The following is a 15,091-nucleotide window of genomic DNA, read 5'->3' on the forward strand; positions in this document are numbered from 1 at the left end:
TCGAAACATCGATGTGAAGCATCGGTAATCGATGTTTGGCACGCGAATATCGATGTTTTCCATCTCTTTCCCGGTGGCTCACGCTCACGCTCTCTCTTTTCGGAGAGCAACGGCTGCTTACGATTGCTGACGTTCAAACAAAAAATACTGAAAAAATATGCCCGCCAAATTAGGCCACTTAGCAACGAAAGTGGATTTTACATTTTCTCGCTATTTGGGGACGATATCGAAAAATCTAAAATGCAAAATTGTTTAGAAAAAAACATCCAACGATCTAGGTAGGCTTGGAGCACATCCGAGGCCTATTAATGTTTCAAAAATGCATTTGATTGTGTCCCCCCAATTTTGTTATCTGCTACCCTCACAGAGAATGTGCCAATATGCAAGCTAAGCCGGGCTATTAAGCGTTAATACAAGCTTCTTGTCAGAAAGTTTCAATAAAATCAAGCCCACTGGTTTTGCGAAAATTGCATTTTAGCGGTTACGTTCGGTGGTATTTTTAACGTTTCCGGTATTTTTAATTCGAAGAGTGTTCTGAAGAGAGGCCGGTTCTCAGCCTCTCTTGGTTGCGCCCGCTCTCCTTTTAAAAGAAATGTTATATCTTAACATTGGAATCTAACAATTGATTGCGACAATGTGGCGGAAAGCGGAAGCTAATAGTAACAAAAGCGCCAGCACGGCCGAAATGGAAAGCGCATGTGTAGACATAATGTAGATATTATGTAAAGAGTGTTTTTCTAGCATAGTTATGTGAGCTATTATTATTATTACATTTTTTTATCTTTATAAAAAAAAGCAGATTGTCATTATATTTATACACACAAACAAATTTCGTTGGTAAAATGGATAAATCCAGATAGTTTAAAAACTTTACAAAATGATATTTTACTATTTAAAATGGTACTATATGTTATTTTTGCTTTGTTTACCATTTAATAGTTAAGCCGCTGTTAACATAGTTACGTTTACGTGATGTGTGTATTTTATTATTACAAAAGTAAATAGTTGATTCACTATTATAACTAGTTATCCTGATGTAAACTTTTTCACACAAAAGTATTCAACAGTAACTTTACAAAAATTCTCCAATGTGTTGAATATAATTCCCAAATGGGAATCAAGTCTTCAACATACTTCCACACTAGCTGGAAGTCACCTTTAAAAAGTAAATTTAAAATTTTCTTGTTTTATTTGGCTTATAAATGCTACAGTAACATATTTATGAAATAGCTTGCCAATTTTAAGGTATAAATTATCAATAAAAACAGTGCACTAAACACATTTATGGGTTGAAAAACTATGAAAATAGTTTTTTAACTACAATCTTTGGGTTGGGTTCATTCTACCCTTTTTTATAGTTACATAATTATTTTTTATACTAACCCTTACTTTTAAGTATTGAGTAAATGTAACTATTTCATGGGTTAAATTGAGAATTCGATGGTTGGGTCCGTTTTACTGTTATATTAAAAAAATTCAGCACTCGATTTTTTTGTGTGTATATATGTTTGTGTGTGAAAAGAATATAGTGTCTAGATCCAGGACACCGGAATCTGGAATAATTAAGGAAATTACAATTTTTAATATAAGCAATTGTTGTAATTGCCAGTAAAAGTAAAATATTAAACTTTACAAAAAATGTTAATTTAGAGGGTGTTTTTAACGCAGGTACTTTAAAATCTCCTCGCCTGTTGTGAATGTCTCCCGAGATGCACGGAGATGTACGGAATTTTCAGCCCGACAATTTGCACCTGCAGCGCTTGATTAAATTCCGGCTGCTTGCCGCCTCCAAAAGGGTCATCAAAAATGCATGTAACAGGCAGAAAGAACCATATCCCCTTGTCCGACTCTAAGGCGAGAAATCATAAAGTTGGCCACGTGCCACGTGCTGCTGCTTCTTCTAATGCAAAGGTCGGGTCAACTTCTCTAACCCCCACTCCACGGTAGTTTTCGGCTTTCTTGGGCATAAATTATGCGCGACTCGGGCGTTCGCCTGTCAAATTTGGCACCTGGCTGCGGTCGAAGGTCTTACAACATCTCGAAATGAAAATGTTGGGGAGCTAGTTGCTCTATATAACTGCTTGTCTTGGCCCCTTGTAAGCATGTAAACCGTTTTGCGGCCTGTTGGGTTCGCCGTGTAATTGAAATTGCGCGGCGTACGCGGCATTAAGTCATAAAAGCAACAACTACAGGCCACTACTCTGCTACCCAGCAAAAAAAAACAGAAAAAAGAAACAAGTTTGTCACACTCTGAGGCCAGGCACGTACTCGCCAAGAGGTCAAAACGCACTCTGGACATGATAAACCCGCGAGCAAATTGTGAAACTTGTCCGTTTCTGTCCACCGCCACCATCACCATAACCACCATCACCATCACCATCATCATCATTATCATCTTGGAGCCCTGGCACTGTGTGGGTCATAAAAGCAGCGTACTTAGAACAAGTTAACACAGAAACCGAAAAGAGGAAAATTCCTGTTCGGGCAACAAAAATTTAATTAAGGTCTCTGTATCTCTCGGGTTTTCTGGGTAAACGTTTTTATTCAGGCGCTACCAAGGGTCAGAAAACAGCATCTGATTGTGTAATACAATCTATATAGAGAACGTTGACTTGTTCCGTTTATGGCAATTTTGTAAGAGGTGAAAGACTTGGGGCTTACGAAAATTTATTATGTCACCTTTATGGATTTTTATGAATGTTGAAGGGAATTTGTTGTAAGGTAAGAAGTGCAGTACTAAATGTTTGCATGAAATGTAAGGGTTTATTTATGATCTAATCTTAAGAATGTTGAAACAACTTTAATAGTTATATTTAAAAGTATGTTAGTAAGAATGTTAAGACAAGTGTTATAGTTATAACTATAATTATTTAAAAATGTAATACGGATTTTGGAGTGGTACCTAATTTTTTAGTACAAATTTGTACAAAAATTGGAATATTAATGTATTATTATTTTTTTTTTAATTGGAACGGAGTCTGCTTGGTAATGACATCTGTCCGCCTACTTAAAAACATTCTTTTAGACGTGTAAATAAATCAATAAATGTTTTCAAATTGAATAGGTATTTTGGTATACTAAAATAATATATTATATCTTTTACTTAGCATTTATAAAATGAATTTATTGAAAATTGAATCGCTTTAGATTTTTTTAAACCTTGTTAAGTAATTGAAACGGAGTCTGCCTGGTAATCTGCTGATGACTTCTGCCCGCCTACTGAAGCTTTTGAAAAGAGTCTGGCAAACTAAGGTTCATCCTTTGGCACATCCTTTCCCAGCGGCTTCTTTTCTCTCCCTCTTGTTATCCTCGAATTGCTCCCTCTCGAAATTTGATCTTTTTGCCGTGATAAGAAATAATCGAGGGATAAGAAGGCGCAAAGCATAAACACGCTTGAGGAAATGCCTGGGCAATTGCTCTGCCCGAAGGTCCTTTGTCTTGAAGGACCTTTTATGTCTTATCAAGGCGAGCAAAACTTGGGACGCTCAGCGGATCCTGCCGTTGCCATTGGTCCCGATTCAGATCCCAATCCCGATCCTGGATCTGGTAACACAATACTTTTCGAATGCGCTTCAGCAGCGGGACCGCAAGGCCAGCTCCTTTTTAAATTAATTCGCGAGAATTTAAGGCGGAGGTGCCATGCGGCGAGGTGATCCTGGCGTGTCCTGGCTCCCATTATTGTGTCAGCAACTTTATAAATTGCGCATAGAAAACAAACCGCCCGCAAATGCGAGACACAGGCATCCTTTGTCCCTTACAATCGCTGTTTATATTTGGTGCTGCCTGCCCTGAATGGCAATCAATCAATCAATCAATCATAGCGAAGATCGCGTATCGATATCCATTTACATAACGCCGTACTCGGCACGTTCAGGCTCTAATAAGGGGAATCACTTATGATATTTAATATGGTACGGTACTTTGGGTGTAGGAAGGAAATGTAATATCGAGGGGACTTAAAGGTCCTTGAAAAGGAGACAAGAGGCTTTTTATGTAGATCATTTTTCGAATTTTTTATGCATATTTTATTAAATTTACCAATGATCTCAATTTAATCAGCAGACAAAGTATTAAGATATGTACTTTTCTGAAATGGATGTACATGTATTTATTTTACATTTCTTAAAATAAGTTAATATTTATTTATTTATTATTATTTAGTTCGAATTTAACCTAGAAAGCGTATGGATATTAAAAGTTTCAATGAAATGAAATTAAGAGTAGAGTTTAAAAATCGGTCGAGAAAACGACTCTGAATATATTAAAATAGGTAAAAGTTAACCCATAGGTTGTCCATTCGTTTTCCCATTTGTTTTACCTTTTATTTTTAGAACGAAATGCTTCCCTGAAAATCAGTAAGCCAGAGTATCTGACAGATTCTTTCCACTGCCACCCATGCCACGCCCCAAACGACTCCCTATTCATGTGTATCCGAAATCTGGTACATAAACACCTATAGACACACATGCACAGAGGAGTACACAAGAATACTCGACCAATGGGAGCGTCTCGCATATGTGTATCCGACAGATTATGTGTATCTGTATCTGCAACTGTTTTCGGTTTCCGGTTCGTTTTTGTGCCCCAGCTCGTGCCGCCGAAGAACGAAATGATTAAACAAAAAGCAAGTACCCAGCGGAGAACAAGAAAAATTATCTAGTAATTGCATAATTAAGTGTGCAGGGCGGAGGGTAACTGTTTAGTTTTAATTTGTGTAAATTGCCGGTCTGATATAGATCGCGCGTGTTCGTCTATATATCCCCTCCGAAGCGAGGGATTATTAATTGAATTAGCGCCTCGCCGCCGAAGAGGATACTATGAGATCTGTATCTCTGTGATCTGGTCAGCTAATTAGCGGGTAGATAGCTAGCCCCATCTCATAATTTCAGACAGGAAGTTGACAGCCAATTGACAAGTTCCAAATGAAGATGAAACCATCCATTAGATGATGAACTTTATGGTTAATAACCGAACCCAAATCAAAATTTGCATGTGACAAGTTATTTGGGGGTTAGAGGAAGCTGTAAAGTGAAGAATTTCCTGTGGCACATCCATCAAGAAATTCGCACGGTATTATTGACAAACGGATATGGGATATGGCGCTTTCAAAGTCATTTTCCCAGGCCTTGTAACGCCCACATCGCATCATTCAAGCACATCCTTATCCGCACTGTCATTATCTCTTCCCCAGGATACACATCACTCTCCCAATCGGTAAATCACGCTAATAAGCCGGTAATGAATATAATGTAAGAGTAGCCCTCTTCCCCGACGTATGTTGCATGTTTGGCACACATTCCGTGTCCTTAAACTCCTTGAACACCCCCCTTTTTTCCAGGCCGGAAGAGGAAGCATTTGCCGAGGGGTTGTGCAAAAAAAAAACAAAAACAGGAAAACAATTTTTCACTTTTGTTTTTGTTTAATAGGGCATGCGAAAATATTTCACTGGCACCACTTACCCCTCATTGTCAAGGACCTGAACCGAGTTCATTTGGCAGCTTTTTCCTCCATCTGGCTTCTCCGCTCATCATTTGTCTCCATTTGCCACATGGTTTTGGGTGTTTTACGGGCATCTTCATCAGTACGAAAAGTCCAAAGTTGGAGCTGCACTCCTTCTTTTTTTGTATCTCTTTGACTGATGGGAGCTTCTTCATTTGTCAATGTAACGCGGTGCGGGCCCAAAAATGCTTCTCTCGCATGCCAGCCAGACTTGGAGTTGGCCAACACATTACTGGGGGTTCCATGGATATATATATGTGTGTATATCTCCAAGTTAAAAATATAGGAGTGTGGATGCGCTGGTTGTTGGACATCCCAGTTGTCTGGCCAGTCACTCAGTCAGTTTGCCAAACTGTCAGTCGCTCAGCAGACTTTCGATCGTCCCACAGTGGGCTTAAAGATCTTGGCTTAGGTGTAATCACAACAAAACACCCATGAGTATTCAAACTATCTAAATAGCCAGGGAATTAAACTTTAAGTTGGTCGTCAAGAAATATTGATAACAAAAGAAAGAGCAAGTATCAAAGGTTTTGAGAAATCGTCTTTTCTCTTATTTGAGTAGAAACGTTCTTGATATCAAGACGAAAGTACTCTTTTTTGAGAGAATGGCGTTCTTGAGATAAAGTATTTGAAATCAAGTCGAAAGTACTCTCTAGTTTTTTTTGACAGGATGGTGTTCTTGAAATAAAGGTAAAATAAATCTCAATTTGGTCTTTTCAGACGATAGTATGCGGTCTTGGTTTTTTTTTTAGATCGAGAAAATAGTTTTGTGAACGGTTTACTAAGAGTACTTTTACTCAAGGACCAATCTTATGATCAAAATGATCTAAATATGATCCCATAAATTGATGTTCTAATGTAGGTAGTTATTTTCTTCTTTAGAATTTCTTAAACCTTCCAAATTTATTTTGATTACTTCCCAAATTCCCCCAAGAACTTACGATCCCAAGACCACTGTTCACTGCCCTGTTAAGATAGCGTGTAAAAACCCGTCAAATGCCAGAAATACCAAAACAAAGCGATGCGAATCGATGCGATCGGCGTTTTTACCTCGATACGTTGGAGGTTTTGATTTGCAGAGCCATCGGCATTGTCGTCATCATCACTTGGGACATATTGGTGACGCTAAGCGGCAGAGCACGTAAGCGGCAAAAAAAGAGTTCGCGGAAAACACGAGATGTGCGGGGACTTCGGGGGATATGTATTGGATCCAGCGGATGACGCGCCTGGCGGTCTGGTAGATGCGTATGGATACGTTTCGCTGCGAGTACGTGGATCATAATGGAGTGCATGTGCGGCCAAAACGATCAATGAAGTCTCAGTCTCCTCTCGTGGCTTTCGATTGTGGCCGGCAATTCCGATTGCCAAGTTTTTTTTGCTGCTGCTGCTTCTGGCCGTTGTGTAGTTGCTTTTTTCCTTCGAACGTTTTGGCATTTGCGGCATGGCGCTAATTAACAACTGCCGGTGCTTTTTAGCCTTTTAGCCACCACTTGAGGAGCTTGGGCCAATTGTTTTCAGCCTGATGATAAACATTTTTATTGATTTGTGATGATTGCCGACGAGGAGGGCAGCAGGTGCAGAGATACATATTGGCTGGCATCGGTCGGTGCCTTTTTTCCCGCTGCAATTTATTAAATGCGATTTATTTGCAATTGCTTCCCAGAAGCAGGAGGTGCTGCCTGTTGGCTGTTGCAAGATTAGACCTACGATCCCCAACCAGTTTTGATGGAGCGTTCCGGGAAACAGAAGCGTCATATGCTGGTAATTGCCACCGGTCTTGCAGATAGAGATCACCCAACCGAGATGCCAATTTGTCGTTGGTTTTGTCTCTGGCGAAACTCAAGGGGTTACGGGCACCTTTTTTATGGCCGCTACGTGTCGCGCTTGCCGAAATAAACCAGAAACGAAATATTCGCCATAAAATTTGGACTTGGAGGAGCCCTCGAGGAGGCGACCTCGCGCATGTTCGTCAGCTTCCATAAAAACGGAGAATAAAAGACACACTTCTTATCAGATTTTCTCCCCTTTTCCCCCGCAAACCGAAACTTCTAAGTAAAGCCATAAAATATCTTGAGTTTTGGTTTCAACTTGTGTTTGTTTTATTTACTAAATATTTTTCTGTTTTCTTTCTTTTCGGTTTTTATATGCTACACATTAAAAATGTTTTGGTGCTCATATAAGACGTACATTCACATATATAATTGTATAATCGTTTATAGTTACATGGTTAGTTATTGTTGGATCGTGTAATACAATATAAATACTGAATCAAAGGCAAGGCCCTATAACATACAAATCTATAATAGATAAATCATAATTGAGGATAAATAGCAGAGTCGAATCTTTGAAAAACTATCACACACAAATGCTTTATTTTTATTTTGTCAAGAGTTTCTACGAGTACACTAGGCGTATGTGTAATATTGATTATGTTTTGACGTTGACTTATTTTATGGATTTATGCAAAGTTAGATTTATCGTTTATGTTAATATACGTATATGGTTAATACTAAACTGTTCCATTTGCTTCATTTGTGTATAAGTGGCAAGATCTAGTAATTTTTGGAGAGTTTCCAAAATGTTTATAAAAATAAATATACTGAAAGTCAGAATTCTGGGGCATTGTTTTAAAAGCAAGTTTGGAAACAGTCTTTTAAATACTAGGCAGAACTCTAAGTATTTTTTCTTATCTTTCAGGTTTGCTGAATTAGTGGTTTACATCTTGTTAGGGGTGGAAGAGATTTCCGACTGTTCTTAAATTTTGCTAATATTTCTTAGGCGCTACTGGTGGACCTTTCCAGCTGCGACCCAATCTCACTTGGACGTGTCTCATGCGGAATTTGTTCCACTTCAATGTATTCCTCCTCATCGGGGGGATTCTCCGGCTCATCTTCAGCTCCGGCGGACTCAACTGTATCCGTTTCGTATAGTTCTTGCTTGACAATCGTGGGACTTCTCACCGGACTTTGGCTAGGTGAACTGTTCCGGATGGTGGGAACCTCTACTTTGGGCACGGGAGGACGTGCCTGTGGCCTTAGCTCATGGCCCCTCTGATGGTGTTCCAACTCGGCCCGGAAGTAGAACTTCTCCGGACAGAGACTGCAATCGTAGGGTCGCGAATGGGCGCCATGTTCGCCCATGTGGTTGAGTAGTCCTCCCGGAGCGGTGAAAACAGCCGAGCAAATGTAGCAATTGAATCCACGCTGTTCGGTGCCCGCAAAGGTGTGTTCCACCAGGTGTTCCTGCAGTTTCTGGGCATGTGGCAGGATCATCTTGCACAGGTTACAGCGGTTCTCGACAAAGGATGAAACTGGCGGTTGAAGAGAAGCTTGAGCCTCAGTGTGTTTGCCACGTTTGCCATTCAGATTGTGCTTACGACAGCACTTGTCGCAGAGCTTGGCTGGTCCTTCGGTGGCATCGGGTAGGGGTTCCAGGCAGAGGGCACACACTGGTTCCTGTAGACTACCACCACTCGTGGAGGACTTTGTGTGGAATTTAGCATGCAGACTTAGCTCGAATTCCGAGTGCAACGTCTGGCGGCAGCAGATGCAGGCCAGTGGCAAGGAGGCACCATCGCTTCCATGCTCCGAAAGATGAGCCCTGAAGGCGGCCACATCCTCCAGCGGCTGACCGCAGTGGGAGCACTTGCCCGACTGCCCCACCTTCGAGTGCTGGAGCTTGTGTTCGGCCAGGATGGCCGGTGAGGGAAACACCTCATCGCATATCAAGCACTTGTGTTTGCCCGTCGAATTGTGACAGCTCTTCATGTGCTGCTCCAGTTCGGCCCGGGATTTGAAGTTGCCAGCACAGTAGGCACACCGCAGGCTCACTCCCGTCTTCAGATTGTGGGCCAACTTGCGGTGGGAGTGGAGTTCCGCCTCGCTGCGCAAATCCTGCCGCTCGCACATTCCGCAACTGAAAGTTCCAGTCGCGGAACTCGGTGGCGGTGGTGGTGGTGCGGTGGCCTGAGGAGCCGGTGGCTGCGGGTTTCCAACTCCCTCATTTCCCGCAGGCGATGTGGACTTGGCGGCATACATCTCCATTAGATATCGCTGACTCAGACCGTACATTAGAGCCGGATGCGGAGAGGTTTGGGCCTTCAGAGCATTGGTGTCCACCTGCAGGGGGCTGTAGAATTTGTTGCTCGACGGCGGTGCACCTCCAGTTGATCCACCTCCACCACCTGATCCTGCTCCACCTGCTCCTCCTCCGAACAAACCCTTGAATGCCACATTGTAGTCAATGATGCTGCTGTTGTTATTGGTGGCCGCTGCAGCCGCTGCCGCTGCCGCCAAAGGAGGTAGCAAGGCATTCACATAGAGACTGCCCATATTGGGGGAGTTCGACTCCTTGTCCTTGACGCCTCCATGCTGACTTTGCATATGGCGATCCAGCAGGAACTCCACATGGAAGGTCTCCGGGCAGGAGGGACACCTAAACTGACGTGCATGGGCGGCCAGATGGAAGTGCATCTCCAGCTCGGAGGAGCAGACTGCTCGGCAAAACATGCACTGTAGCGGATTAGAGGGCGCATTAGAAGTGGCGCCCAACGTGGGATGTCCACCCAACTGATGACGCGTCTTCACATGGACATGGAACTCGGCATCGGAGCGGAAGAGCTCCAAGCAGGCGCTGCAGCGGAGGAGCTTCGTCTCCTGACTGTGGGCACAGGCCAAATGCAGCTGCATGGCCATGCGGCTTTCACAGAGCTCCGAGCACAAGGAGCACTTTAGCAGGGTTAGGACGTGCTCCGAAAGCAAATGTTGCTGCAGATCCTCCGACTTGGCAAAGCTCTTTCCGCAACTCGAACTGCAGTTGAACTCCGATCCGGTGATGAGGAAGTGACCCACCACATGACGTTCGAACTCCGATTGCTCTGGCAAACTCAAGCCGCAATGAGGACAAACCAGCTGCATGCCCTCGGCGATGTGACTCTTCAGATGATTCCTGAAGCTCTCGAAATCCGGCAGACCAGCATTGCACTGATTGCAGAAGAAGACTCCCGGTGGAGCTGCGGGTGGTGCCAGTTGAGCCTGTTGGGTTTGAGGACTCGGTGTCAGTGGTCTCCTCTTGTTGCTGCTCAAATCCGTGGGCAGATCCTCCTCCGCAGGTCGCGATTCCCTCTCCGGACTTCCCAAATCTGGTTTAATCTTAGGCAAATCCATGGCCAGTCGTGGACTGAAAGTGCCAGCAGTGGCTAGGCGATTGAAGTGCTCGTAATAGGAATTCGGGCTGCTCAATCGATCCATGTGGGTGCCCCTCATGTGCTGGAAGAGTCCGGCGATGTTGCCAAACTTCATGGTGCAGTACTCACAGCTCAGCTGGAAACCCTCGCCCTCCTGAACTGGAGTCTTCACAGCCTGCTGCTGTTGTTGTTGCTGTTCGTGGACACTCTGGAGATGGGCATTAAGTTGCTCCAGACTACTAAACTCTGTGACCTTGGGACAGTAACTGCATCTGAGCAAAGGAGTGGGCGTGGCCGTGGTGGTGGTGCCACCACCCACATGACCACTTCTCGATCTCTTGGGGAAGTCCAATCGGCTGGGACTGCTATCCGAAGCCAGGGCCAGGGCGTACCTCCTCTTCTGCAGACTACCATTACTGGAAACCGATGCCGAGGCAGATCCCGTCGATCGTGGACTATAGTTCAGGGCATTGGGATTACCTCCAGCTGCCAGGATGGCTGCATTCTTCTTGTGCTTTTGCATGTGCGAGGTTAGAGCAGCAGCAGTATTATACCCTCTGTTGCACATGCTGCACTGGAAGGGCTTCTGGATGTCATGGGTTTTCATGTGGATCTTTAAGTGGTCACTGAAGGATAAAAAAAAAAATTTTTTTTTTTTGTTTAATTGAAAGTTCTTACATACTTTTAGTAGACTCTCTAACTTACCTCCTGGAAAAAGCTGCCTCGCAATGCGGACACTTGTAGTTCCTTTCGTTGGTATGCAATTTCTTATGACGATCTCGGGAACGCTTGTGCTTGAAAAGCTTAGAGCAGTATTCGCATTTGAAAGGCAGGTGTTCGGCGTGGCTCTGAAATGAAAATACACAAATTCGGAAAATCCCATTAGCATAAAGATAATCTGACCAATTAGCCAGAGGCCCACTAGGCTATTTGAAATTCTTAGAAGAGCCCCAGACAGGGCAGCGTTAACTGTCCCCTGTCTACCCCAGTTAAGAGTTGCGATGACAACGATGACGACGACTCCTGGCTTGAATTTATAGATGCGTCAATCTGAATCTGAATCTGCATACCGACTGACTCGACTTGGACTCAGAGGCCCAGACGAGTAGGTGTTTCACTTGAGACTCGTGGCTTGTGGACAAAATTCATCTAAATGCGCGACGCCGCTCACTTTTTTTCCCCGCACGTTGGGGTTGGAAAGGGGCAGGTGCTGTGAGTGAGGTTGGGTCTTAAAGTACACCCGCAACCGGTTTGCTTTTTGGGTTCTTTTGGCGGCAGTCGGCTTTGAACTTTGAGAGCGGCAAAAAAAATTAGCCCATTTGTATGCAGCCCCCCAGTTTGGACTGCCTTAAAATTGCACAATATATGATAAGTTAGCCGGGTTAGTCGCATCCAGAGAGCGAAAACTTCTCGTGTTGGTTATGGTTTTTTAAACTGTCGCTCCAATCATCATCGCCATCAACATCCCATAAGCTCAAAGACCGAATTCCGAACCGTACCAGCTCATCCAGGCGCTAGGATCAAAGCCGGAGCGCTACATGTTAGACCCTGGTAGCCGATAAAGATCGCTGGTCGGTAGTCCTAAACAGCAGTTGCAATTGGGTTAACAAGTTGCTGATGTCATGGGCGGTGTTGGCAGTTCAAAAAGCGTTTAAGCCGAATTAGAACTATGGCCAGGGGGAGATTTGGGGGGCCTGTGGGTGAAGTGCGGTGTCCACAAAGGCCTGGAGCCTTCGGTCTTTGATGTTTTGCTTAAGATAGCCGAAGGAGTGTTAGATAAATGATTTGAGTCCAAAAGTTTTGAGAAATGCACATGATCCTTAATTTGATTATTAAGAATGTTAGGTCTGATATGCTCTAGATATTAAAAGCAGTATGTTTTTAGATTCAAAGTTACACATGACTTCAATTTATTGTATTTGTGTTGGACAACTAAACTTTAATTCAACCCCTTAGATCTAACACCTTTACCACTTTCGTTTTCAATTAACAAATAGAAAACCCATTTTAGCTCCCTTTCATTAGAAGAAAATCAATGGAACCACCGCAGATTGTCAATCAAAGTTCAGCCTTGACGCCCTGAGTGCCTAAAGGTGTCCTAAGCATTTCGAAGTCTGTCACCTAAGAGGCCAAATGTCAATCAAGGCAAGACACCCAGCCCCAAAAATAGAATAAGCGCCTTACAAGGCTGTCAGGATGGTAATTAAGAACTTCTCCTTGCCACCCACTTGTGGTAGAACCACCCACCCTTCAGACATAAGCTGGAGTTCCCCATAAACTTTGAACCCTTTTTCTTATGGAGACTCACCTGTACGTGATGCTTCAAGTAGCCAAGTCGTGGAAATGTCTTTTCGCAGAACTGGCACTGATAGGAGCCGTCGCCGCGACTTTTAATCCCCTCTCCTGTCAACTTATCAAACTTGGAGACTGCTCCAGTGGAGCCCGCACCTCCGCTGGCTCCCATTTTGGCTTCCTTATTGATTTTGCGCAGCTTGTTGGCAATTTTCAACGCCTGTTGATGATGGTAGTGATGGTGATGATGGAAGTGGGGCAGGCGTTTCGGCTTGGGCAGATCCCCGCCCTCAGGACCACCATTGACCTTGCCCTCAGCTGGATGATCATCCTGACCCGAGGCCGCTAGAGCTCCAGGCAAGTGGTGTGAATTCGGAGTCATAGTGCCGTCAGAAATACTAGGCGAATAACTGGACGATGTGTGGGTACTGTACATATCTGAAATTGAATAATAATAACAACATAATCAGTATCGAGGAAAGTAGATACGCATTTTCTTACTACATTCGGTTTAAGAATAATTAGTTGAGAGTCTAAGACACTCTGAGAACTAAACCGGAAAACAATATTTGAAATAATGTTATTTCTATCATGGTAAGATGGTTTTTTTATGAGAGTAGATTCCGTTTTATCGAGTGGGCGGCTGCATCCTGATTAGCGGCGCTTTGGGGACCGAGACAGGAAATCAACGTCGGCTATCAAATGCTGTACACGGAATTAATTCAATTAGCTGGGCAACATTTGGTGTTGACCAGACGACACCCCATTCCAGTGGACTGGAAACTGGGCAGAAAAAACTGTAAGCGAGTCTCATGCAAACTAATTGCGCTTTGTTCTTGCTGGGGTTTTAATTACAGACCCCAGCATCCATGAGGGTCACTTGGTTCCCCCTTGATTCTGGCATCTATCACCACGCGCCAAGTGCCGATGTTCACTTTCCGTTTTCGACAACTTTTAATTAAGCCCAATTGCGCGTGATCTTCGCGTCTGTATCTCTTTGGATAATGGATAATGCTCTGGGTCGGGGGATCGCGACTTGTCATTCTTTGTTTTACCCCCCGATCGGTTGAACTGTGATCTGGTCTAAGTTCCACTCTAATTGGGAAACATCAAGCTGATGCATCAGCCACTTGATTCACACATTCGTCTTGATCTTTGGGGTTAAAGAAAGTTGTTAAAGATTTGAACCCATTCGGATTTGATTGAAATGTTGGTTGTAGATAAGATGTGTGTCAAAGAGGTTGAACTGATTGGAGAAGATGGATGTAGAGTTTCTATGATTTATGATTCAAGTTGGGATGCAAAATATTTGGAAAATATTACTTTTCTATTTATGGCTTTGAAGTTCAAACTCTTTTTGCAGATGAATATAAATTAGGTAGAAAATCATAATGTGAGAGGGTGCGTAAAATAAAGATAAAGATTTTGTAATACCATTTTTAAAATTTTGAAAATAAATATTCTCCATACTGTATATCTTAACGATAGTACAAATGTTGATATACCGTCGGCATATGCACTTTTAATGGAAATCATTTTAATAGGGTTACAATATACTCCCTTGGGTTTTAAAAGTTCCCTTAGAAGCTTTAAAACAGGCACTATCGAAGTAAGAGGAAGTGGATTGGGAACCATCAAATAAGGAAGAATAGTTTTATAAAAGATCACTCATCAACCGATCAATGATCATTTCTCCAGAAGTTCTTCTCTGAAATCCTTAAAAAATTACCGTTATTGGTTATCTCCTTGGTGGCCTGGATCTTTTCAATTAAATTCTCCAAACGCGAACTGGGACCGCGATATAACATCTTTAGGGCCATCATATCATGGCATAGTACTGTCTTTCTTCCTTTTAGGTAATTTGTTTGAATTAAATCAACAAAATTCGAACTGATTAGGCACTTGGGCTGCACTTTCTTGTTAGATATTAAACACTTTTAGTTTAGACCCTTGTTGCACCAAAGGATCATTATATTTGCTGTTGTTGGTGTGTTGTGTGTTTCTTTTTTAGCGAGGCGCGAGGCGAAGGACGTCCAATTGCCGCGAGCACCAAAATATGACTAAAATCAGAGCCGCAGAGCCAAAGGCCGAGAGCCAAAGAGCCCAGAAGAGAGA

At 43.1% G+C, this 15,091-nt stretch overlaps 1 protein-coding gene across 2 annotated transcripts in view; it reads right to left on the minus strand.

The window, feature by feature from the left end:
• Positions 1 to 7,573: 7,573 nt before the first annotated feature.
• L (zinc finger protein Lobe) overlaps positions 7,574 to 15,091 on the minus strand; it is a 33,320-nt gene continuing 25,802 nt past the window's right edge. Inside the window, exons 1-4 of one of the 2 annotated variants that reach the window (XM_017072727.4) lie at positions 14,706 to 15,015; positions 12,993 to 13,414; positions 11,390 to 11,532; positions 7,574 to 11,310 (exon numbers count right to left, since the gene is read on the minus strand). In XM_017072727.4, the coding sequence (XP_016928216.3) occupies positions 8,274 to 11,310; positions 11,390 to 11,532; positions 12,993 to 13,414; positions 14,706 to 14,799 (3,696 nt within the window). In that variant the 5' untranslated portion in view covers positions 14,800 to 15,015 and the 3' untranslated portion in view covers positions 7,574 to 8,273. Of the gene's footprint in view, positions 11,311 to 11,389; positions 11,533 to 12,992; positions 13,415 to 14,705; positions 15,016 to 15,091 lie in introns of those variants that run through there. The other variant, XM_017072726.4, reaches the window with a different exon arrangement.

The sequence above is a fragment of the Drosophila suzukii genome, chromosome 2R, assembly GCF_043229965.1.
Source record: "Drosophila suzukii chromosome 2R, CBGP_Dsuzu_IsoJpt1.0, whole genome shotgun sequence".
Lineage (NCBI taxonomy): Eukaryota > Metazoa > Arthropoda > Insecta > Diptera > Drosophilidae > Drosophila > Drosophila suzukii.